The sequence below is a fragment of the Salminus brasiliensis genome, chromosome 1, assembly GCF_030463535.1.
Source record: "Salminus brasiliensis chromosome 1, fSalBra1.hap2, whole genome shotgun sequence".
NCBI lineage: Eukaryota > Metazoa > Chordata > Actinopteri > Characiformes > Bryconidae > Salminus > Salminus brasiliensis.
In genome coordinates, this window is record NC_132878.1 from 56,205,455 (window position 1) to 56,232,802 (window position 27,348).

Consider the following 27,348-nt stretch of genomic DNA (forward strand, 5'->3'; position numbering starts at 1 on the left):
ATTAAGTTGAAAAACACTAAAGTATCTTTTTAATGTGATTGAGTATATGGGTATGTTGGCATATGGTAATGCTTCCTGTTTTAGATACATCGTTCCATTGTCAAAATGGTAACTTTACAGTAGAAGGCAAAACATTGTGAACTTTTAATGTAAATTAATGATAATTAATTATAAGAGAATAAATAATAAGAGAATTCATTTCAAGTAATTTTGGAGTATTTGGGTTGGTCCACTCATAAAATATTTACAAAATATAAAGGAATGCAGCTATGTTCAAAAAACAAAAGTTTTTTGGGGATTTGTTTTTTTTTTGGTTTGATTTTGGACAATATATCTAAATGTATTACATTATTGTAATAAGTAAAGCATTACTGCCACATTTGCCAACTCCTGTTGGTATAGCATTAGAACCTACTGCATTTACAACTCTTGCCAGCACTGGAAAGTCTTCCATATCTCTGGCCCAGGCCCCTGAGCATCTTGTATGTGTGTGTGCATGAAAGTTACAGCAAAACGCTGCTTTGGCAGGCAAACATCATTCTCATTAGCATCAAGTTTTGTACAGGTCAAAAATGCAGCATGCAGTCAAATGCCTGGAGTCTCCCTGGGCCATGACGGCTTTGTGTACAGCTCCAGTGTGCATCAGGGAAACAAACACATTCTCCAATCCTTTCCCATTGGTAGACTGGTGACGGCTGGCAGGGTAAGACCCTAGCTGGCTTTCACAAACTCTACTCCTTCTCTGGAACACTGAGGTCCATTCCACAGTGAATTAGTTCCACTGGCTTATGCAGATGAACATCTTTCTGTTACAATTTTAGGGCATTTAGCATCTGTTATCTGGATGTGTGTGGAGTCATAATTAATATACATGTCTCTGTGCTTCGCTCTGTTGGCTTCTATAGAGGGAACAACAGACCCAGATAGATTGCACAAGAGTAAAAGGATCAAATAGAATGCACTGATGCTAATTTAGCATTTTTCTCTTGTACCTGAAGGCAGAAGTCCACTCTGGACACCATTATCCTTTGTAGATTATTAACCAGTTACAGATAGTGCTTTGGGAAAGTAATATGATTATTGTTTAGGTAATAAGAAACATGTGACGCAAAGGAAATCATAATCATTATTCACACATACTGTACCCTTGTCTCAAGTAATCATATTTTAAATATATAGCAACTGTAAGAACACACTGTTGATGCTTCACTAAACTGAAACTTGGAGAATGGTGCACAAAGAGCAGAACCTCTGAATGATGTCAGTGAGCCTACTAAGTTTAACAAGCCAGTTATCTGAGTTCAGACAAAGTTTCACTTTGATGTAGTGTTAAATAGTCATTTACTTATGCAATCTGAGAAAATTCATCCCCAAATCTCAACTGGAAGATTATTGCTTGTCATTATTAAGGCCAGACATATTTGCTTGCTCATTTAACAGGTTCATTTGCTCCAAGGGAAAAGAAGAAAAAAATAAAGGGAAAAATAGATACACTGAAAAAAACTGAGGAATGGATATTTTCATGGATTTAGTATTCATGGTTTAAGGTTTAGCTCCCCTCTGCTGACAATTTGCAACATCAGCAATTTCAACACCCATAACATTTAAGAAGTGCAGTGCTGCATTGGGAATAACTGTTTATTTGTTGTTGTTTTTTATTGTTTAATATATACACTAAGCACTTTATTAGGGAAAACTATACTAATACTTGGCAGGGCCTTCCATACTTTCATACTGAGAACATCCTATTCTACCACATACCAAACACTTTCTGTTAGATTCTGACCCTGTGACTAGGAAGGCCACCAAAGAACACTTATTGTCATGTTCCTGAAACCAGTGATTCAGACAGCTTTTACTTTGTGGCATGTTGTACTATCATGCTGGAAGTAGTCACTGGAAGATGAGTGAAGAGTGGCCATGAAGGGATGAAGGGATGCACAATATTCAAATAGTCTGAGGCATTCAAGCAATGATTGTTGGTCTTAACAGCCCAACGTATGCCAAGACCTACCATTACACCACTTCTACCAGCCTGAAATATGGACAAAGACTGTGGACAAAGGCCAAATTCTGACCCTACCATCTGTGTGAGCAAAAATGATTGGCTAATTAGATAATTGTATCAAGTAATAATGTGCTTGAGGGTATATGCATTTCTTTATTTTGAACTGAAATGCTAAATTTGTTCTTCTGAAGGGGGGTGGGGTTGACTATGCAGGAGTTAACTGAGCTAAAATGATGCCATGTAAGACTTACACATCCCAACATCCATGTACATTATGAAGCGTTGTTTTTTTTCCAAGGCCTTTGGGTAAGCACCATATAAGCTGGAGACTGTTTAACTGTTTTTAAGGACATTGGAGAGCAAGAATAGACTGTGCACAGAAAGAGCATTAGAGGTTGAGTTATTATACCATAACAAACCCTCTCCGGTGCCTTGCTGGGCATCTGAAGAATGTAAATATGACAATGTTCTGAAGCTGTAACTTCACCCAACACAAATATGAGGTTTTGCTCAAACTATTTGCAGCTGAAATGTTAAAATATGCATCCATCAGTCATGTGTATAATAATCGATCCTAACTCGGTTGAAATCATGCAGAAAAAAAATACTGTTCATGCTTGTTCTAAGACTGACGTGGCTATGTTCATGCATCTAAGACTGCCATGAAATTTCTCCAAAATGCAGCCCCTACTACAAGTTGGGCATGTTGATTTGTATAAGTGATATGAGGTAAATGAATGCTTCCTATTCCTATCATGCCAATCCACATTCAAACCAATCCAGCATGCACTCATAACATTCCAAAGCATTTTACCCTCCCACCCAATAGTCACCAGAATCCACCTTGTCAAATTTTTAATGGTAAATTGACCATGAAAATATTGCTTCATGTGGGAAAAAGGACATTGAGAAAAACAAAAGGGTTGAAGCTACATATATCCTGCTCTTGTATTAGAGGATAAACAATGGACTCTCTTTAAAATCCCCATGCTGTGATTTGAAGGGTGTTGAAAACATTTTAATACTAAAGAGACATCAGGATATGTGTTGGGAAAAGGGTGTAAAGAGACTAAATTCACCCTTAGCTAAGTCAGTCTACAGAAGTGCTTTGTTCAAGCAACGTCATCAAAGTACTAAACCAAGCCTTCATTACAGCGACAGAGCTCCTGTGTGCAGGGCACAGTGCATCTGTTCTTAAAGATAAATGCCCTGAAATATCAGTCAGTAAAGAGATAGTCCAGCGCCTGGGGCCAATATAAAAAAAAAGTGTCTCTGTAAATCATTTTGCATGCAGTCGACTGCATAATTATACAAGCAACCAGTATTCTTAGAGTAGACTTCATTGGCAGGCCAGATTCCAGCTGGACATGCATCTATTTACAAGAGAAACTGTTCTTTCCTCCTTCAACAGTTTCCTTATCCATTGCCAAGTGAGAAGGAGAGCTGTAATAAATAAACCCACCAACTTATATCCTATAAATAAACATTCTCTCTTAATTCAAAAGGGTCCATCATCTCTTTCTGCTTCTGGGGTAACAGGCCTCGAGACGGTGAAGATGTCCTGGCATTTGAGTTTGGTTTTGGGCGTTGAAGTCTGTGGAGGTGGGCTGGGTCTGCTCTTCTCTGAGAGCAGTCTCAAGATCTCACCCACCTGGGCTTCCAGCACAGACAGACGACCGCTCAGCGTCTGGATGTCCCCCTTCAGCTCCATCTTGGCCTCCTGCAAGCTGTTCTGTAGGAGGGCCGGCTCTGGAACAGGTTGGATTGGAAGACCTCGTGGAGGCAGGACCCCTGCTCCAGGGCTGGGCTGCTCGAAGGGACTTCGCTCAAACGGGTTCCGCTCAAACGGGCTACGATCAAATGGGCTCCGCTCCATTGGACTACGTTCCATGGGGCTGCGAGCATCACCTGCCCTGTCGATGCGCAAGTCACTTTTGGTGATACCACTGTCACAAGAATCAGTCTTGTGTAGGGCACTCTTTTCATCTGCTCCTTCCCCACCTTCGTTGGCATTGCCATTGCCACTGCCATTGCTGTCTGACCCTCCTGCTCCTCTGGGAACTCCCCCCTCAGCCTCCCGGTTCTTGCCATCCTCTGAGAGCAGCTCCAGGGACTGGGATACATCTCCCCACTCCTCCTCTTTCTGCTGCCGGACGGGATCGGATGGAGGAGCGAGGGAAGCTCCAGTCCCTGTGTTCCTGAGACGCATCCAGCCCCGCCCACATCCAGCTGCCCTGGGACGGACCGGACTGGTGACCTTTAGGCAATTCTGTCCCCCTACGCTCAGGCTTGGCTTCAGTTCCAAGGCCTCATGGCCATCCCTCTGACCAGAGTCCTCTCTTTGAATATAGGCCAGAGAGCTCTGTACAGGGGTTATCTGTGAGACAGTCACAACGCTGGGGCCACCATTCCCACCGATACTGCCTGAAACAGGGGCCCCATTTTGCATAGGGGGTCCATGCTGATGTTGGAGTGTGTGGTGCACCTGGTACTGGGGCTGATGATGATGATGATGGTGTTGCTGGTGTGACAGCGGTTGGAGCTGGTGCTCCACCTGGAACTGGTTCCTCTCCAAGTCTGTCTGCAGGGACCCTTGCGTTCTCATCTCCTTCTGCTGCTTGAACTTCTGGAAGAGTTTGCGGACCGGATGGTCCACAGGAATGGAGAGCGTCACCTCGTTCTTTTGATGTCTCCTTTCCTCTTCCTCCTTCTTCACATCAGCAATTTTGCGAAAGACAATCTGTAAAAAAAGGATAAGTTAAAAAGTGAGCACTGACTATTTGCGCACATATGTTCATGGCAAATACCCGCAATTGCTGTGGGTGTTGTGGCGTTTTTTATTTTACACACAGATTATTCAGAGATTCAGTGCCTCCAATTAATTTATTCCTGCGTATTTTACAAAACAACTAAATTCTGAAGATACTGAGGAGGTTAAATTAGCCACTGACCAAGTGAAAGCCAATGGTGCAGAAAACCTATTACAGCCTACCAAAGATGAAGGGAAAATATTTGTAATGAAGACCGGCCTTACTCTGTCATCAACGGTGGATCTTTTCCTCCACTTATGACCTCCTTAGCAGGAGCGTGAGGACACAGGTGGCTAATTAAGACGTGCTATAGTTAAATATGACTCATATTGAGCCATTAAAGCTCATAAGAGATTGGAGAGCCCAGTTGAGTGGAGCAGGTTCATTCTGGTCCATCCTCAGTCATGTCATCACGGAAAGAACACTCGCCCTGTATGTTCTAACTTGCTACAGCTATTGTATGTATTCAAATAACAACCCATTTATTGATTCATTGATGCACTGAAAACTCCCCAGTGATTTTTATGAGAATCGTTCTGGTACACAGTTATTTATCAGTCACAGAGAACCCCCCTGAAGTCATGCAGCCGTTGCCATTGTTAAAGATTTATTGTTTATGTGCATGCTTAGGCAGAGTGCTGGGGTCAAGTGGCACTTTAGAAGACGGGAGGGAAATGCTGTGAGATCAGACAGGCTTTCGGAGGGGGCTAAGTATTGAGCTGCAGCAAACAGGCCTGGAGTTCTGCCAAATGGAAATGCGGTTTACGCTCGCAAACCACAACAGGCAGTGCCGTCAAACTTTTAAGTGCTTAAACTGCCGATAGCTAACGAGCAACACTCTCTCCTTCAGTAAATAAGCAGCCTCCAAGCATTAGACTCTCTGAGGTCAGAGAAAGAGTAGCAGCCTCTGGCAAGTCCAGTGCATCCCTCAGACCCAGACCACCGCCCTCATCTCCTTTACCTCACCTCCCTCCAGCTGTGGCTACACTCAGGACGGAAGCTTTGATTGCATACGTTGTTAATTAGACAGCCCTAATTAGCCGCCGGGGCCTCGCGGGATGCCCTGAAGAGGACTACATGGCCCAGTCTGACATACTATAGAAGACACCGGGCGCACAGCTTGTTACTTTTAACAAGGTTTCCTATCTTACTATTTAAGGACCATCTGCAGTTTGAGGGTGTACGGTTGTTGTTTTTACTTCCCTTCTCCTTCTCAGGAAACACGCTAAAATCCTTTTTACATTTCTGTATTTAGTAAGAATAAACAACCACAAAAATGCTTTGCTGACATGCATCAGCTATTTTTTTATATCATTATATATCATTTTATACGAATATGTATATGTTATAAGTCAATCATTTGTATTTAATTGAATGCATTTTTGAAAAGCAAGATGTGTACTAAGCAGTATATGTGACACACAGTGTACTTCACCTGTGTCCACAACCAACATTGGGAAAAAAGAATAGAAAAGAAGAAGAAAAAAAAAATGAGTGAATGAGGACAAAATCTCCACCGGCTCACTCGTTTTCTAAAAATCACTATCATGTGCCTTGTGAGATAACATCAGAGCAACTGTGCTGACTTTAAAAACGTCATCTCCTCAGGGCAAGCAGCGGTCTGTGGTGGTAAAAATAGAGCCGAGCGTGTCATGTGACTCTTCGTTATCCCTGTGCGGTCTTTCGGCACCCTACAGTGCTGCGGTCGCGTGTCACTTCCCATATCCCAGGAGGACCCTGGTAAATAATGAATCCAGTCCCACTCTGCCGCTTCCGATTATTTAAGAAGCACTTAGTACGGATCCAGCGAGATGGGAATGACAAAGAGAGAGCAAGATAAAAAGGAGGTTAAGTGAGAGATCAGAAGGAAAGTAGAAGATTATAAAGATGAGGAGGGATATAAAGATGAGGTTCTGGAAAAGATCCAGAGACAATGGAATTAGAGAATAACTCAATGAGGAGCCTCAGAGACACTAATTGCTGCAAGAAAATAATGGATTATTTTCCTACAGCAATTAGAGTCTGAGAAGCTTCCCAGAACTTTTGTTGTAAATAAAAATGCAAATAGTAGTCCGCAATTCTTCTAATTCTTCTATCTAGTTCAAGATAAAAAAATAATAACACAGGTTTTTGGTTTAGCATACAAAAGGTTTTAACCATGAAGTCCAGGCTCAGTTAAGTATTTATCATGGAAAAAAAAAAAACACACAGTAATGAACATTTTGGTAATTAGATTTTAAATTCTATTCTTATTGAAATGTTTCCAGACACACTGTTTTTGACACAGATACATAAAACAAAAGACAAACTATATGTATTCCTCACAGAAGGGCTGTGCAGTCTGGTGTGGAACTGGAATACTATACTGTTGTATATTAGATGTTCTCAAGGGGGTGGGGGTGAAAATACTTATTTGCTATACTTATTTGCTAATTATCTCTCATCTCATAATGGGATTAGATTTTCTAGACAGTAACAGTTCATTGTTTTTACTAAGACAATGAGCTCTACAGAGAGAAAATTAACTCCTTATACAAAATATTTGTCACCTTGCTTGTTTCATGCAGATGGCGTTTCACGGGGATGGTCGGGTTATAAATACCTGTGTGGTGTGTGATGTGATTCATAGATTAAGAAGAGGAAGTACAGTGCAGTGCATGTCTGGTTGGATGTGTGGAAAAAGGGTCGCAAATGAGATGTTAACGATTGGCAAAAAAGGAGTGACTGAATTTTGGTCAATTCCTTCACAATTTGGCCAAAAGCCATATTGTGAAGGAAGTAGCTGAATTTGCAGGTAGCGTGGAAGCGTACGGTTATACAGGTCTAAAATGTCCATTAAGACGTTATCCTCAGAATTGTGGCCAAAAGACTAAACTGAAGGACAGGGACCACTGGCAAGTTTCATTCTATGAATTCCGTTGCACACTCCACAGGTATTTATAGCCAGATCATCCTTGTGCAGAGCCATTAGCAGGAGCCTGACATTACCTAACGTAAGTCAAATGCAAAATCTCTAACACTCCTTGCTTCCCCTTGCTTTACCAATAGTGCCACTCAGGTAAGGTAAGGATTACACCAGTCTCTGGCCCACTCCTTCCTTTACTGTGTGCTCCATGTCAATGCAGAACACAACACTAACATTCCCGCATTCCAGGGTGTCAACTGTAGAGGGTCTGTGTGACTGATTCAACAGACACAACTGAACACTGGGACACTTCCAGTGTTCTGAGCAGCACAATCACCAGACACAATCCCAATTCTCATTCTGGAAGCACAGGTGAAATACTGAACTCTAGATAAAATGTGCACTCAGTTCTCTTAAGAGACCAAATCCTTAACCGACAGGCTTCATATTGTTATACTGCAACTCGCTTTTTGTCCCATTCTAGGCTTGTGGCAATATAAGTATTAATTAAGCATTAATTAAGCATTAATTAAGCATTACATATATACATACAAAAAACATATATCTTAGCTGCTATCTTGAAATCAGTCCAAAGGGGTGGAATAAAGGATTTTTACAAGGGGAAGGATTTTTCTGACTGAGGCAGTAGCATCTTCTTGGCCTCCCTCCTCAAACCCATAATGACACTGATTTTGAGAAAACGCCCATTTTACATCTTCCCTCATCTTTATTACAAGTTTAGAATTAGGATTCCATTAGGGGTCCAGCACAAGTGTAGCCTGCCAAAGCCTATTCATGCAGGATTTATGGGGCCTAATCTTTACCTCTAGAGCACAAATAAAAACCATCTATTATTCATGCGGACCGATTTAGCAGCACAATTCAAACTGGCAGCCTGCATCTGTGCAGATGTCTAAAATCTATTAGCATTTTTACCACTCACTCCATCCCTCGGCTTCCCTCTCTCCAGCAGGGCCTTGCGCTGTTTGAATCAATTACAACTAACATATCCACATATCCACGTATTTGTTAATGATAATGAACAGATATGAAATGCAGATTAAAGCTGCTTTTAAATGTGTGAATTGCAGTACTGCACTGTGTGTGTGTGTGTGTGTACTTGTGTGTGTTTGTCAGAGAGTGAAAATATGCTTAATTAACACACTAAAATGGAATAAATAATCATGTGCGCCACCATCATATTTGAAAACTGATGTAACAGAGCATAATAACAGTCATTGAGCTTTGCAGTGTGACTGTGACTCACAACTGAATAGAAACAGGACTCTTGAGCCTCTACCATACGTTAATGAATTATTCCTCCTTATTGATCTTACAGGATTATAGCAATTACTGCAGTGCCCAGCCTGTCTAGTCACAAAAAGAAAGAAAGCATAGTGTCAACAGCCTGCACTGCTCTACTGGAGGAAACTGATTAAATGCGACAAACCAGACAATTAAGGATTTGTAATGATCTCTAGGCATGCAGAGGAACTTTGAAATGAGAATCTTATTTTTCAGTGCACTTTCTGAAGCAGGCATTATTTCTTCATTTTGCCACCAAGAGCCGATATATCTTTCCTTCAACAAATATGCACTGCATCCAGGGGATAATTGGACAAGCATGCTGCACGTTTTATTAGCTCATCATTAAGATGCTGCACATTCCAGTCAGACAGAATGATATCAAATTATCTGCTGAAAATGCATTGAAATCAAGTAAAATGCCATTCCAAAAATCGCTTTGCTGAACAAGTGATGTGCTCAATTGTGAAATGATAGGTTACATTATCCAAACATGTTTTACTGACAGCACTTTAACGTAATATTGGAATCATATTAGTATCAGCTTATTAGGATAATTTCTTTAAAATAATACTATTGACAGCAGACAGATCTCTGACTGAATAATATTTGACCAGTAATTCAAAACAATATTCAATGATGTAGTTATTGTACACTTGAAGAACAGAATGTTCAGGTAATGCTTGACTATTGTGCTAAACTATCAGCATTTCATTTAAATGACTGCATTTCTATGCCTATAGAAAGGAACTTTATATTTCTCCTTAGTGTCAATCCAGGTAGATATAGGTAGATCCCCCCAGTTTACTCGATTCCAGTTGCCACACCTTCCTATAATCGAACAGTTAAATGCGACAGGAAATCACTAAGTACCAATTATGCTACAGCTAACAGATGCCCAGGTTGAGTAAAAAGAGGAGATGGAGGGCCATACTATGATCTATCAAGGTACTTGCCATCATTAGTAGCACCACTTGGTTGCACTACTTCAATATTTATGTGTGTTTATGTATCAATATCAGCGTAATTTCTCAGAACAGCCCTTATCACTGTGTCCCTATTCAAATTCAACAAACCTAATACTGTTGGCCTTTTTCCCCATCAGATACTTCCTTCTACTGGGAAATATTAAGAAAATCTTACAGACTATGTTGTCCATACGTGAATTGTACAGAATGTACATTTGGGTAAACTCTTTAGTATGTGCTTTTTCCTTCAGACATCCCAATTAAAAATATTTAGCTGACTGCTTCCAGCATCAAGATGATTCAACTGCCTGAAAATCGAATCTTGTGTTAAACCCACCTGTGCCTGAGAAAAAAAAGCCCTGAAAGAATCAAGCAAGCCATGCAAAGACTACATTTCCAAAAAACACACAGGCAGACTGGCGGTGGTGATGCAACATGGTCAACCACACAAACAGCTCCGGCCCGCTCCCAGCCCGAAGCTGCAGGGATAATGGCAAAAGCAATCTTCTCAATCAATCAGCTGGAACCACAACTGAGAAATCCAGCGCACTGAGAGGCATGTACTGTACTTCTGCTCAGAGAAATAAAGACAAAAAAAAAAAAGCTCTGAACATGGCACCCTCTGAAATACACTGAAGTCAACCACGGTTCACTTAACGTTTGATGAATCGGTAAATAAAGAGCATGTGCACGCACACACGCCTGTGCATACATGACCAGCAGCCACATAGTTCACTAGGGGCAACACAGCACCTACTGAGACGAAAGAAGTAGAGCATATGCACAAGTCAAAAAAACAGGACAATGTAGCTCCAGAGGGGAAAGAGGCAACATGAATGATTCAGAAGAGGTGAATATGGCGAGCCTATAAAGAGTGTTCTCAGCTCATTCCACTTCACTTTATTCCTAATGGAGGGGTCTGACTTAACATTCGCCAAGGTCTGTAGTTTCCTGCCCGTAAATGCCCCATTACGGCCTGGATGACACTTAGAGGCAGACATTAGTTTCCTGTGAGGTGACACTGTGTGCACCATTCTAAGAAGGTAGGCTAGGTGCATAATGTGCAATGCATTCCACTCGAAGACGTTATTCTAAAAAGACAGACAGAATATCTGCATTTATATGTATGAAAAGTCAGAACTGTGAAATACATTTTTTGGACAGCAGCTCAATTTAAAGATGCAGTCCCACAGAAACAGTGGTCCTATTTTTAGTACAGTGTTTCCTCTTCAGTGCTCCTTCCACTGTCTGTGAACTGTGTTAACCTATTCACTATTGCAGTGGAAAGAAACAGCTGGATCACAATTAATGTTTCATCTTAAGATGATATACAGCACAGAGTGAACAGTCAACATCTGAGTCCCCTGTGGTATACTCACATCTGAGACTCTTATTTAATGCACGCAATGTGGCGTACATTGTTGAGAGCGGTCAGTTTAGATTTTGCTTTGATTATATTGTGAGCATCATCACCAATCACAGGTATCTTTTGGTGGAATTGCAGTATTCAGATAATTGAGTGAATGTGAAAGGCAATCTTCAGCCACATCCCATCAGAGATTTATCTCATCATGTTTTTGATACACTTTATGTCCCAATGTTTGCAGACACATCTCTTCTAATGGCTTCATTCAGTTTACGGTGCACCCACTGCACACACAGCTTGTATTTTCTGCCAACTGCCAATTAAATGGGGTATAAAGTAAACCCAGCATGGGTCTGGAGAGGAGTGGAACTTGCATTATTGGGAGTGATGGAGCTTCACTGAATACCTGAAGTTAGGATGCTATTTGTGATCCAGAACTAATCATCCAACATCAGTATCTCCCAAATTCTTTTGCGGCTGAATACAATACAATCCTCACATTACTGTTCCCATATCTGGTTTAAAGTCTTCATGGAAGAGTAGAAGCTCTTACTTCAACATAGGAGGACAAGACTCTCTATTACTAACCTTGTTTTTGGAGAGGACACTGAATAAGCATGTGTTCGTGGCAAGGTATATCATAATCACCACAGCATGATATTTTGTCTGTATAGTGCATTTCTGTTTAATAGAAGTGAAATCTTATGAAGATCTCCAAGACCATAAAGTCTCAAAGTCACAAAGTTAAACCATGTGGTTAAGTGTAGTTGATGGCTCTCAACTTTTTTGAGGCATTTCTAGGAGAGGCAGACTTTTTTAGTAAGATGCTGTAATCCCGTAATGATCGCGTGTCAGCCATCTGGGTAAGTGATGACAGAGGAACAGCCCAGCACAATGGCTGTCTCTAATTTTATCCTTTTCTCAAAGGTATAAACAGGTATAAACACAAGCTCCAGCATCTTCTTCAGATTAACAGGGTTGTCTTACACAGCGGAATCCACAGAGAGAATAAGATGACACATTCATCACCCACGACAAGAGAAAGAAGAAAAGTGACATGCTCAGACAGTGACGGAGTGACGGACAGTGGGGACTGCGACAGCTCCTCTGCCCTACCTCACCCCAGGGGATGGAAGAGATTATGAGAAAAGAGGATCTTCACACCAAATCCATTTTTCTTCCATCGTCAAACTCATTTCATGCGTCTGCTCTACCATATTTTCTGTTTCATCAAATCATTTTCAGTCTTACACTAATCTCCAGTTATTGATGAAACCTGGAAGAATTAATATTACTCATTTTAGATATTTGAAAATGCTTTCGTTAGGATTTATCCAGGCCAGACTTTTAAATCTCTTGGCTAAAAAGGTGACACATAAGTACACTGCAGCTTAAATACCCCATATTATGCAAAGCCAAAGGTTGCTTACTTTAGAAATAAAAAAGTGTGAAGTAGCATCTAAGTATATAAGCCATTTAGTCTTGCCCATTGATTCTAAAGCAATAAGTAATAATAAAATAATAATTACAGCCGATATGATCAGAGGTCATTTACATGTGGGCACAGTAATTTTGCCAGGTAATTTTGTCTTAAATCATCACAGTGAGAACTGTAAGTGTTGATTTATCACTGGTAAATGTGTCTTAACGGTGCCTAGGAATGACATTGCTGAATAATGAGAGTTCATGAAAGTGACAAACCATTAATACCAAATGTTTTCTCCTCTTTCAAAATTTGGCATAACCTAAACAAAACAAAACCAAATCTGTTTCATCAACTTGACTCATGCTTCCAGTCCATAAATAAAAGCCTTTTGGGGCTAAATGTAACAGCTACTTCATGAGAATATGGAAGCAAGACTAAGCAAATGCTAGCAACCAGGAAGTGCCACTGCAGGTATCCACAAGTCAGGTGGAAGGAGAGCCAGGCTAATGGTAATGAGGAGAGTGCACGCTCCATGTAACAATGGGCACAAGGAGAGTGTGACCAGGCATAGGATGGCTGGGGGAGAGCTGGGAAAGGCTAAAAGCTAACACTGCCAGACCAAACTGCAAGTGCTTTGCTAGCTAGCAACTTGCTCACAGTGTTGACTGTACATCAAGAAAATCCCTAAAACACAGCATCACTATCTGGAATGACACTGGTAAGGAATATTTACGAATAATAATTCTAATAATAAAAATAAAATGCTAGATAGGCTATGCTATGCTCTTACAGTAAATTGTAAATAAGGCTGTAAATAATAGGATTGTAAATAGGCTGCAAAACCACTTCACAGTTTTTTTTCCACTCATACCAAAGTCACATACTTACTATATATATATATACAACTGTGTTCTATGGCATCTTTACATTTTTTTCTAGAGATAAAAAGAGATTGCATTTATTTATTATGTCTATTTTTGGCAGAGAAAAAACTATGTATTTATTAAGTATGTGTGTACTACATAATAAATAAAAAAATAATAACTTTGTATTTTATTTTTCTTTCAGGTTCATGTTTAAAATGTAGCATATGGTTGTTTTAAGAATTTGGCCACTGTCAATTAAATTAAATGCCATTTGTCCCATGCAAAGTCTAACTTTTCCAAAGTTTTCTAAGCTTTGCCATTTTCCAAAAGCAGTTAACATTTCATTGTAATTAAGGGGAAATTCAGCACACCTGAGGTGGCTCCTATGTTCTAGCTCACAGAACTGAAACGGCGCGATGACACAAAGCCAGACTGAGGTGAAGAAAAATGAAAGCACAGTGACTCACACCCTGCAGAGCGTTATAGGAAACTTCCATCAAACTAATTTTCTCTGGGATTTATTTAACTAAAAAAAACTTTCTTTAAGAGAAATAGGTCCCTATCTTGACTCTAATGCACACTTAAAAATAAAGGTGCTAGAAATGGTGCTTCATTCAGTACCACTGAACACAGAACATCATTCTGAAGAATTAAACCAGCTTGTCTGAACATGGACACAAGGTAGCCCTTGATATTATAAGGCCTTCCCTGAAAACATAGCATAACCCTGTATCTGTCCCTGTAAAGAGATCATCTTCCCCTGGACTTTCAGATACAGAACATATTAATCCATTGGAATACTTTAAATTAACTAGTGTGTCTCTAAACACTGGATAAATACTTGTACATTTTAATGGCAATCAGGGGTACTAGAAGTCAATTTACAAAACATGATTTTTTTACATTCTACATGTATAAGTGTTAGAATCAGTGTCAGTGCATACTCATGATTGTGGGATAGACATGGGATTTAGGCCTGTATGACACGTAGGCGGTAGCTTGTGCTTCATATGATCTGGCCATAACTTTTAGTGACAGTCTTAGTGGATGAACATGCTTCCAGTTTATCTGTTGTTTAGACTCGTCGACCCAAGATGTCATGACCATCCTTGGGGCTCAGAACATATTATCTATTATCTATTATATCTATTTTCCTATCACATGATTACGTAATGACTATGTGTGCCTCTTTTCTTTTCAATGTATATATACTCTGCCTTTCTGACCAATAAACGGGAAATGATTTGAGTACAGACCTGTCTCTGTCATTCTTTGAGTTCCCCCAGCTGGCTGTAGGATCGGGAAGGACGGAGGGCTTGTACAGCTCTAGTACAGAGGTCGAACCAGAACCAGACTATCAACAGACGGTTCTAACAATAAGCGGGTCTTAAAATATTATATTAAACCCATTGGCATCCCAACATTTTATGTACTGTTGTTAATGTATAAATTCATACTTATTTGGTTAGGTTATTTGGTTAATTTCCATTTAGGATTCAGAAGATCTATGTGTAATTTACAATGCAGTAAAAGTGGACAAAATGGGTTGTCTGTATTTGAAATTATTTTTTTTTATCATGAATACTGTTAATCTCTGTGAGGTTCTGTGAGGTAAAACCTTTTAAATTTGTAATTCAAAAAAGTCCCATACAGCCATCTTCATCCAATGATCAAAGTCCTCCATCCTCTGTTTTGCACTTATTTGCAACTATTATTAGAGTTGTCCATGTTCTCATTCTGAACATTTCTTTTTAGCATGGGTTGAACCAGAATTGAACCCACTGAACATTCTGGAAAGCAGAAACGGAAAAATGAGAGAAGGATATAGCTTAGGATGAAGCACGCTCGCCATTCCTCCTATCAGCAAAATCTGAAAGTGTTCGATTAATGAAATTTGGCAGGCATTTATCTTTCCCTCGCCCGTCCCTTAGCCCTGTCTCACCTCCCGCCCACTTCCTCTCGCAGCCGCTTCAGCTGAGCGAGGCTTGGTGTGCTGCCAGAGACAAGACCCATACTCCATCCTCACACTGTAGCGTCAGCGGCTCAGCTAGACCCCCATTCAGCATCTTCCTGCTGCGTAGTGAGCCAATCATCAGATTAGTGCCCACTGCTAGCGATCACAGAGAGATCTATTATAGTCTCAATCACTTTCACACAACCATTCTTCCACATTTAAGAACATCACAGGAAGGGTCATTCTATGAGTCACTGCCTCAGAGACGGCCTCAGTACCTCAGTGAAGATGATGCTATTTAAATAGCATAAATTAGAGTGCTTTGGTTGGAGATCAATGACTGGCTTGGACTTTGGTGTGGGAGCCAAAAGGCTGGAGTAATCAGTCCTGTCTCTACCTACAGTACTGCCTGGCAGGCTCTGACGAGAAATCTGAAAGGATGCTTCTGGAATAGACAAGGTTTAAACAACAGCTAGTCAGAATATAGCCACATTTATGATTGTAAGTGCATTATAATATAGATATTATGATAAATTACTGTGATTGCACTTTATATTATAGTACAATAAGAAGCTATATGTATATATAAATATTGTCAATCCAAAACCTCCAAAATCTCATATCTCCTCGTAACTTTACAGGAGAGGGAAAACCCTAGCTAACTTTCAGTAAAAGTCAATTTGGAGCATTTCTATTCGTGTATTTACTATGATAGTTTGATATAATGTAAGGATCAATTGTCATATTCAAATGTCAAAAGTGTTTTTCCTGACAGTGATGATGAAGAAAATATTTAGGTAAATAAGTAGAAGTCACAAGTAATATTTCAGTACACATACACAGTAGCTTATCTTCAAAATATGCAAAGGGCAATAGTTGTTCTGCTAGGGGGAAATTAGACAAAAATGTTTATGTTTTAACCACACTTTTCCCCTTATTACATATAGAATTTTGACCAAATATTTTTGGAAATATATTGATGTGATAATTAAAAAAAAACATTATATTTAGGTGAAGTGATTAGTCTGCAAAACTGGCACAGCTAGTGTGTTCTTTTAATGTTTTCAGTAAAAGGTTTCTCTTACAGATTGCATGAAATTCATCCATCCTGAAAAAATCATACATTTTTGTTGTTCATTTTGTTGCCAAAGTAGATTCAATCTTAAAGTGGCTCACAATAGTTTTGTGGTCAGCTATGAGGGCCACAAGTGGTTCCTGCAAAAGGTTGGGAAACCCTGATGTAGTATCTGCAGGCATGCAAATATTGAATATTTTGTTGCACCACTTTGTATGTACAGGCAGGTATGATTAATAATTACATAATTTAAGTTTGCATAATTGTTCTTCCAACTTGCTACAGTAAATACATGCATACCTGCTAGAGACCAGGTAAGTATGCAGGTGAGCACCTACCCCTGAGTAACCGAATTGTTGTCAGTATGTTTACTGGTCTTCCGCAATACTATAGTAGCTAGAATAATATAATATAAATACAATAAAGTCCGGCAGTTTCATAACAACACTGTTTATCACTAAATATCAGATCATCACTCACATTCCCAAATGAAAAATAATGAATGTGTGGATCAGTGTGGAAGTTCAAAGACATCAGACTAGTGCTTAACAGTCCCCCCCCACACACACACACTGAAAGAGATAAAACCAACCAAACACACCCATATGCTATAAACACTTCAGTAGACTCTTCAGGCACCTTTAAAAAAATACATATCAAAGGAATGACATGCAATTCTTCCAATCTCTGAATGGTCATTAAAACCATTAAACCCATTTTAAATGGCTGCCACAGCATATGGTACTACAAATAATAAGTAGAACAAATAATATGCCTTTTCAAGGGTTCGTTCAAATTTATTTATGCTGCTCTACTGTATCAAGAAAATCAAGGGCTTTGTGTATCTTTTTTTATTTTTGTTCAGCTGACATGTTAAGAAGAATATGTGACACATTGTCTCCAGCTAGCCAGTGCAGCAGCCAAGCAGCTGTATTCCCTCCAGACTCTGACCTTACAGCTTATCCTGCCTGCACTCCACCACACAGTCCACTTAACCTCTACTCAGACAAGGCCAAAGTAAACTTCCCTGCACACATGGATCACGACTGCAGGAATTCGAATCCTAGATCAGTTTTTGCTGCAAAAACAGCATTGTAAATACTGTACTATGGATGGAAGGGTTGGACATGGCTCCTAACTGGTTGGTACAGTAACATTACTTCTTTATTATTGCTACCAATTATATCCAATATTTTTGATAGATTACAATTGTTTTAATAACAAATCTCTATCTCTATTTATATTTCTTTTGAACATTTTTTGTGAACATTTCATGATAAATGGATTTATAGAAACGAAAGCTCAGTCAAGTCAAGAAAGTTGTCTTTAAATGATATTCCATTTTAGAGCCCTGTTCCTTGTTCTGAGGAACGTTTCTTTGCTGCAGAATGAAGTAATGTGTAGAAACATGAACTCTCAATTCATTTTCAGTTCTTCAGTTCTTTCAATTTTTGGGTCAGGACATAGCGTCCATGTCACAAAAATGGACTCGTTGACAATTGCTATTTGGTATTTTGCTTTTTTTAATCATTGTAATCCTTCCTCAAGCTGTAGAAGACATTTGTACAGGAACAGCGTATAACAGAGGCTCTGCCCTCTGGAAACTCTAGGGACTTAAAGCGAGGGAGAAATGGGTCTCCTTTTAGTCCTCTCAGCTCTCATCTGCCCAATTCATTATTTACCAAACAGAAATGGAGAAAATGTGTCAGCTGGCTTCAGCAAAACCACCAAACGCTATCCTTCATGCACAAGCTTTGTGCTCTGCTGACATGACCGCTACAACAGTTCAGCCTCCTCTTTTCAGATAGCTGTGGACATTCTCTCTCTTCGTAGCCTACGCTAAAGAGAAGCTACAAGTTTCAGATCTAATGTGATGCAACAGGGATATTTGCTATTCATACCTCTCAATTGTTCTGCAGGTTGTTTCCGTACTTGCTGTATGTAGCATTTTCCAGCATCAACATTTTAGCCACTCTCAGATGTGCTCACTACAGGTTCATAAAGGTTTACTGTAATGCATATTCATCAAGCCCGACCAACTATCCACTTAGACATTTTTTGGGCAGAGACACGATGAGCATCTATTCGCTGTCCTTTTTTTTGGTGTTAGTTTTGCAGATGTGCGTACTTCTCCAATCCAAGTCTTTCCCTTGCTGCTGAAGGAGCAATTCTCTGTCTTCTCCCTCTCAGTAATGGCCTGAATGATGAAGTTGCTTTGTTCAGCTTATTGGCGAGGAAGTGGATAGCTTCCAGTGGAGGTATTGTAAATCTAGTAAGAGACATTTAGCAGGGGGGCAGGATTCTGCTTCCCCTTCGCATTTGCAGCCTCAATGAGGTCTCGAATCAAGACCTCAAAGAAGGAGAACGTGTCTATTTTTAACTTATGGATTAAATTAACAACAAGCTTATGCAAAAGCAGTGGTTCAATGCCCTTTTCCTTCTTATAACTAGCAAAATATCAGTCATTCCTTCCCATATGCTACATGTACACTCATGTGCCCCAGGGCTGCTGTACAATTTATCATCTACCCTCTACTCCTTCCGTTAATGGAAATGGACCATCATAAGACCATGTCTCAGCAGTATTATATGCAATATTATTTCTTAACTTTTCAGTGGCTTTTAAATGCTTTAAACAGGAAGTGTTGGTACATTTTGGAGCTTAGATACAGTCTACAACATTTTCTACAATGATCAATTTGTGGTCTTTGTACAGTCCTCTACCACAGGTCCGATTCTGACCACAGGACCTGTTTTGGGATAACCTCCTAGTTAGATGACTATTCTAAATCCAGCTGTAAAACTTCAGCAACGTTACTGCACTCTACAGACTCACACAGCACATATTAACACATCGCTTTCATTACAGTGTGTGCTTTACCCTTTACATTATTGTGTGGTGTAGAGGGGGCTTGCAAATTCAAATGCCGCTTTCCATTAAGCCTAGACCTGGAGTACACAGCATTCTAAATGGAGATTCTCCATTTAAAAGAAAAAACAGTCAAAGATCTTAGATGTACATCTTAATCCTATTCTCCTACACTGACCAATAATAGTGCGCTGCAATTGATTTTGTGGCCAATATTAAATTTAGCAGGCAAAGACCATCCATCTTCCTGGTCCGGGTCGCAATGGGTCCAGAATCTATTAGGAATACCCCTGGACAGGGCATCAGTCCTTTGCAGGATACCACACACCGTTCACTCACACATATAGTGAATTATCCTAGTCAATTTACCTACTATGTGTGTTTTTGGGAAGTGGGAGGAAACCAGGGTACTCGAAGGAAACCAGACACAGGAAAATACACTGCAAAGGTCTTACAAACAAAAAACAGTGCTTGGCTTGAACCCAGGAAGCTCAGGGTCACACTACCTGCTTTAAATTTATTTCAAATGTTTAATGAAACAGTGTTTTAATGACACATATGAATATCAGTTCTCAATTGTCCTGTTTCAGATAAATCAGATAAACAGCAGGAACTCACAGTCTAAAATAAAGTAAAATAAAGTTTTTTTGTTTCTGTTAAAACCTGGCTCCATGATCTTTATTACGCCCTAAGAATTACTAATCGGTATCTACAGTACAGGCAATGAAAACTGGCCGAGTTGCTCCAAAGTGAGGGAAAAAGCCAGGAACCACAGTTGGTTTCAAGGAGTTTAAGATGTTAATTAGCTACCTCAATTTTTCCCAGTGGCACAGCTGTCTAAAGATTCATCTTATCTTTGAGGCATCATGAGTTCAAATCCCAGTGATGCCATGACTAAAAAAAGTTATTAAAAAGGTTATTATTGGCACATTAGCAGTGATATATTTCATCAGCAGCAGCTGATATTATCGAGTCAAACCAGTATTTCAGTCCGGCCCTACTATAAATTATGTAAATGTGATAAATTAATAAATTAAGATCAGGTACAAGGAAGTCAGAAACACAAGCTTGTGCATGTTACCAGCAAGAAAACATGTGAGAACGGTTCAAATGATGGCCAAAGAATAGAAAGATCCTGGTCAAGAGATTAGCTCCTTGAGTCACTCAAGCTTCGGCTAAAGTTCAGCCCTCTGGTGCGCTAATGGCCAAAGGCTAAGGTTCTGGTGCTCTTTTAGAGCTAACCTTTCCTTTCAGAAGCATTTCACCAGGCTTTCACTGAGTCTTTTTCTCACAGTGAGGATACCATGAGGAGCGGTGCAGAGAGAGCGGGCAGTCATTGACCAGGGCAGATAGAGCATAGTGAGAGGTTTTGAGTGACAGCTCGAAGATAAAAGCTGCTCCGGTAAGGTAGAGAGCAAGAGGGGCTTTCAGTGACTAAAAGGACTGATGGGTATTATGTGTGCCCGCATGAGGTCAAAGTCATGCAGAGGGAAGAACGCAAGACACCTGCTAGAACACGTTTTATTATCTTGTTATTTTGTCCACACTGGGACCGGTGTGCAAAGTCTCCATACTTCATCCGTCCATCCATGTGTTCTGGAATTTTAGTTAGCTGCTTTGTTTGCTTAATAGTGTGTGGCCAGAATGTAAGCAGAAGAGCATGTTTGTGTGTTGGTGTCGGCAGTTGAGAACCTTCCTGCTGGTGTGACTCATGCTTTATTCAGGGTGTGCACTGCAGGGGGCATTTCTTCAGCTCATCAGCGCAGCCGTCCAGCTGCTAGAGCACAGAGGGAGGCAAGCTGCTTGTGTCACTCCGGCACAGAGGAAACCAACATTCAGCCCTAAAAGCTCCCCTATCAAGACCCACGGAGGAGCCAAACTATTTTGTACAAAGGTGCTATAGGCACGGGAAACATTTAGAGGTGGTGCTTGCAGTGGTGGGGTGGGGCTATGTAAATGAGGAGAATTTAGCACTAAGCATTGTGCCAAATCATCAGTGTGAATAAGATTTATCACTTGAATGCATACCAATCAGAAAATAATTATATTCTAAATTTCCCAAAATAAACTTATAGGTATATTTATTATGTCTACTCAATATAAACACACATGCAGACACATATAAGATGTAAAAAGATATAAGAAGATAAGCCATTATTATCAGATCTTGCTGATTACTTTTCTTTATCTTGTACCCCTATAAAGAAGCCATATTATCAAAGCTGGTTAGGCCAGACACCGAGGGATGAACACTCGCAGAGATGGATGCAATGCAAGCACTTCTAATAACAAAAAGGGGTACAATACAAAGATTAAATGAAAGCAAGCAATGGGCTTAAGCAGGAAAGCAACGTAAACTTGACAACCAAACAGGCGAACACAAAAGCACACCTGAGACTGGGGGGGCTCTGGGAGCTGAGCTGGGTGAGCAGGGTAGGGAAAACGGGGAAAATACAAAACAACCTTCCAAGCAGTGCCTGGGGAGACTAAGGGGAAAACTAAGGACACGCATAAGCCACACAGAGACTACACAAACTGGGGGGAGAGAGCTGGGGAAGCAGCCGCTGAACCATAAACGGCTAGGCTGACCAAACCCAAAGACGCGAAGTATAAGAGGGTCGCCTAGCTGCAGCGAGAGTCACGGATATATCCAGAGAGCGAGCGAAAGCACCTCGGCAAACCCGACGATAGAAGCAAGGTCCACTAGAGGACCTGAACTGTGAACCAAACTAGCCTAAACAAACCGTGATCAGAGTCACGAACCTCTCAGGCCACCTCAAGGCTCAGAACCTACAATCCAATTCTCGGCCAGGAGCTCTGTAGCCGAGCTCCTTAAGTACCCCCAGCCTCAGGTGCAACACATTAACTGAACATGACATGATGAGCTTGAATCAAATGAATGAACAGGAATTACAACACTGAACTGAATCACTGAATCAAACATCAACGGAAACACAACAAAAGTCCTCATGTGATCCTGAGGGCAGCGGTTCGGAATTGCCCCAGGGGAGGATGCGATACAGAGGGGCTGACACATATTATATAGATACCTCTGACAATCATGGGGAAAATGGCAAATAGCATGCTGAAAAGGTCAAGGTAAGCAATATTACTAAAAGCCTAAAATACAACTGTAGCAACTTATGCAACTGCAGGCAATGTAAAATGATAAAGAATAAGAAAATTGGGCCCAGCCCATTCCTGGCATCCATATTCTAACTCAAGCCTCAACAGTGAGGTCCGGCATCCAAGAGCCACTTCCTCCAAGTTCACTTCACAGAACTATCACAATGCATGCTCAGTGCAACCAGTTCCACATGGACTCTATACACTGCAGCAACAAATATTCAACACAATACACCTGCACTACTTTGACACAACTCCACACTGGCAACCCTGGCAAGTAAGGCCATACCTAGTCCCCCTGGCACTGTTAATTGAGGCTCAGCGATGACAGTAACTTTTTTTAAATGTGATAAAGCTAGCAGGCCTAATACTGACTCATGGAGAAATAAGAGTAACATAAGTGACCAACAAGATCTGGTTTAATAGCATCGATTAATGTAAGCTTATTATTTGCTCTAACTATAAATGAAAGCTTTGTAAGGTGTTTAATACATAATCAATAGCCAACTGCAAAATATTCAGGTTACCTTTCATAAAGATTTCTGAAAGTCTTATTTGTAAGTGGAATACAGGCATGTATAAAGGATACCCCATGAAAACCTTTGTCTTTTAGAACAGTATTTAGAAATGTTAGAATTCAGCCGTTCCACTGTCGGCAAAATATTTCACAAGTGCAACCTGGCCAGGCCAACACGGCCAGGTCAAGCCCTCTTACCAAGTTTAGCCCAACAGCAGACCACAAAAGGAGTAAGCGACCTCCAACAATCCTAAAATGTCATCACCAAGAACCCATATCAACTGTGAAGCATGAAGGTGGAAATGTCATGGATTGACAATTCCCAAGTGTATTAAAAAATGTGAGAGTGTCTGTACATCAGCTGAAACTTAGAAGTTAAGTGATGCAACAGGACAATGACCCAAAACACTGAAGCAAATCCACGACAGAACGGCTTATGAAAAACAAAATCCTCCTTTTGGAGTGGCCAGGTCTGAGCCCAGATCTCAACCCTATAGAAATGTTATGGCTTGACTTGAAGAGAGCCGTACACATGAGGCATCCAGAGAACATGACAGAGCTAAAGCAGTTCTGCCAGGAAGGATGGGCAAAAATTCCTCCTGTACGAGGAGGCGCCTGGTTGAAGTTATTGCTGCCAAGGGGGGGTCAAGCAGCTATTAATATCAAGGGTTTACTTACTTTTTCTACTACCACTTTAAATGTTGAAGGAGTGTGTTTAATAAAGACCTGCAAGATCATATTTTGTTGTGTTATTACTTTAGGCACATTATATTTGTCAATACGCTTGACTAAATTCCAAAGGGTTCATGTACTTTTTCTTGCCACTGTATATATAGGGAACAACAACCAATGCACCACAACATGATCTAAACTGCAGCAGCCACAAACACACACACACAGTCATTTTTAACTTTGTTTCTATATTTGCTGCATCTGTGCTGTGAGGTTGATTCACACCCACATACTGAGTTCTATTATAAGAGAGAGTTTCAGTTATTGTACTGAGTACAGGCATAAATCAAAACTACTGTCTGTGGTAGCAAATGATAGTATGATATAGATACAGCAATGGAAATTTGGTTCACAAATACTGGAGTGCTATTCCTTTAAACACACATGGAAATGAAGCTATAAATATCCCTTATCAAATATATTATTGAGTAATTTTCATGACAAATGTGGTACTAATAAAGCACAAAATTAAAGCGCCTATGATATCATGAGGAAGGCATTCTCCTCATCAGAACGGCAAAAAAAGAAAATAGCACCTCAGTGACTCCTGATATCATAGGCATGCTTTGCAGCATTCTTACTAAACCTGGAGCTTGGTAAATGAATGAACTAGAGGTCACCCATGTAAACCCCCCTTTCATTTTGATCTACATCTAAAATCAGAAAAAAAAAATCAACAGATAAGTAAGTGCATAGGCTATAAAGCCTTTTAGTTGCTGTCAGCGCTTTCATTTAATAAGAATATGGATGATCATATAAAATTTTATTCCCTTAACAGTACATTGCACCTGTTTATTTGTCAGTTATCAGCAGTAATCACGTCTTTAAAAGTGCCTGTTAAAGAAAGGACTGAAATCAACACGTTTTCATAATTGTATTGTGGACATTGGAGGTTTCCCTGAGTAGCGAGGCCCAGTGTTCTCCGCAGGGTGTCAGTCCAAATGAATCATTCATGTGCTTAACCAGTGTGAGGCCAGGTTCCAAGGCCAAAACTAGGCTGGAGTCTCCACTCCTCCACTTAACCAATAATAAAATAAGACTGCTAGAAGCTACGGTGTGAAAAAAATCTGTGAGTGAAGTATGGTTGGCAAAAAACAACCAGTGTCACAACAAAATGGGCTAAAAGCAAATATGCAAAATGCCAATAAACTGGGCCCCAAGAGAACACAATGAAACTGTGTGAGTGTTTCTTTTTTTGTACATAACCAGTAACAATTTATCATGTAAGACAGGGAGAGATTGTGCTACTTACCCGCTTGCGGAGGTTGCAGGTGAGGATGAGGTTGCGGGAAAAGGAGTTAGCGAAGGCCGTGTAGAACTCCAGTACCTTGAGCAGGGCCTCTCTCCTGATCACATGAAGATCGCAGTACGTCAGCGCCCTCACGTTGGCACATGCATGAGCAAGTGTGGTCTCCTTCCAGAACACATCGCCAAACACATCTCCCTTACCTGGAAAAAATAAGTAAAAGATGAACAAGGACTGAATACAAAAGACAGACTGTAACCCTATACTTAATAATAAATGACCTCCCCCTAGAGCCTCCTAATCTGAGTCATATAAACAGTTTGGAAAGTGGGTATGTATGTATGTAACAACGCATGTTTAAGACAAAATCAAAAAACTACACAGCTGACTAGTATAGTTCATCAACCAAGACATATAGTGTCTAGAGGATGGACAAAATTGAAATAGAACTTTTTGGCGCAATAAGCAAAGGTATGAAGAAAAAAGGCTGCAGAATTGCATGAAAAGAACACCTGTACAACAGTTAAGCATGAGGGTGTATTGATCATGCTTCGGGCGTGTGTTGCAGCCAGCAGCAAAGGTAAGCAGGATAATGACCCTAAACACACCTTAAAATTTGCACTGGGCTATATAAGGAGGCACAGGCTGAAGGTATTGCCATGGCCCTCCAAGCCTCCAACCTAAACATCATTGAAAATCTGTGGATGGACATAAAAAAAGCAGTGCATGCAAGATGACCTTATAATCTCAAAGAACTTGCAAGGAAGAATGAGCAGAAATCCCCTAAAAAAGAACTGAAGCTGCTACAAAAAGTGCTTACAAGCTGTGATACTTACCAAAGGGGGTGTTACTAAGCACTGATTATGCAGTGTGCTCAGGTTTACTTTACTCTTATGGCGCTTTTCCTTTTTTGTTATTTAGAAATTGTAAAAGATGGGGGGAAATGGTACTAAAGAAGGGTTTCTTCATTAACTTTAGATCTTTTGGAAACCAGGTTATCTTTTACTCTATGAACTATTTACAAAAACAGAACTTTTGACCAGAGGTGGCCAAACTTTTGAATGCCACTGTACTTCAGTGTTTAGTTAGCTAATAGTCTGTTTTTCACAGTAGACAATGTCATGGAATCCTTTATCACCACCTACACAAACTACATGTCTAAATCATCACACAAGAGCCTAATTCCAAGTGTAGTTAACCCTTAAAAGACAACAGTCAAGATGCAGGCAGATTTACTTGCAGGTAGGATGCTCTTCCTTTTTTTCTGGGCTCGGAGGAATGTAACAGAGCAGATAATTGTCTCATTGCTTATTTCATTTTTCCCGCCCAGATGATGCATTCTGCAAAAAGGCTACATCCAAAACTGACTTTGTTTGGGCTGTGTCCTTAATCTGGTTTCCTCCACCATACACTGCTGGCTTTTGATGAGGGGCATCATTAGGAGCCCAGCAGGTTCAGAGTGGTGGGTTCAAGTAAACGCCTCGGGGATAATTAACGCACAGCGCTCCCGTCTTATTTCATTTCATAATCATTAAGGCAAGAGAGCATCTGATCTGATACCCCATTAGAGCAATGAGACTTTAAGTTCCTTTCTGCAGCATCTAATCAGATCTAATGTGATGTCATTGGATGAAAACGAGGGCGTCAAAGCAGGGCGCGTCGCACTTTTATGGCACGAGCCCATCAGCATTATTCAACAACGCAAGAGATTACACAGTAATGTTGATTTTGACAGAGGGTGCATGAAACATCTCTTTACATATGAAATATGTGTGTGAATTTGCCACAGGTTTGAAGACTTCTCCTCGGCTCTGAGCTGCCACTTCCAGTGGCCTTAACAATGCTGCAGTAGGTGGCAAATGACAAATAACGAAAACAATTATGCCAAATTAGATGTTTTGCCTGAGCAAAGACAAAAGAAAGAAAATCAATAAAAGCGCTTACACCGTGGCTCCCTGGTGACATTTAACACTTTACACATCACAGCTTTGAAGAAGTCTGCATGTTGGTTCACTCCTTCATATTCCTCTGCCAACAGAATCAGGTGTACAATCCTGGCTGCACCAGAGGCTCTGAAATATCCCATCACATCCAGGAGAAATAAGAACTGCGATGGCAGAAGCATCTGTGCAGTTCCATTAAAGCAGAATAATTACGCAGGGAGAGCAGGGAAAC

At 40.4% G+C, this 27,348-nt stretch overlaps 1 protein-coding gene across 1 annotated transcript in view; it reads right to left on the reverse strand.

Moving 5' to 3' along the window:
* Positions 1 to 212: 212 nt before the first annotated feature.
* Positions 213 to 27,348, reverse strand: part of kcnh5a (potassium voltage-gated channel, subfamily H (eag-related), member 5a) — a 107,919-nt gene continuing 80,783 nt past the window's right edge. The window contains exons 11-12 of the mRNA XM_072682728.1: positions 25,180 to 25,376; positions 213 to 4,748 (exon numbers count right to left, since the gene is read on the reverse strand). Of these exons, the coding sequence (XP_072538829.1) occupies positions 3,507 to 4,748; positions 25,180 to 25,376 (1,439 nt within the window). The 3' untranslated portion in view covers positions 213 to 3,506. The remainder of the gene's footprint in view (positions 4,749 to 25,179; positions 25,377 to 27,348) is intronic.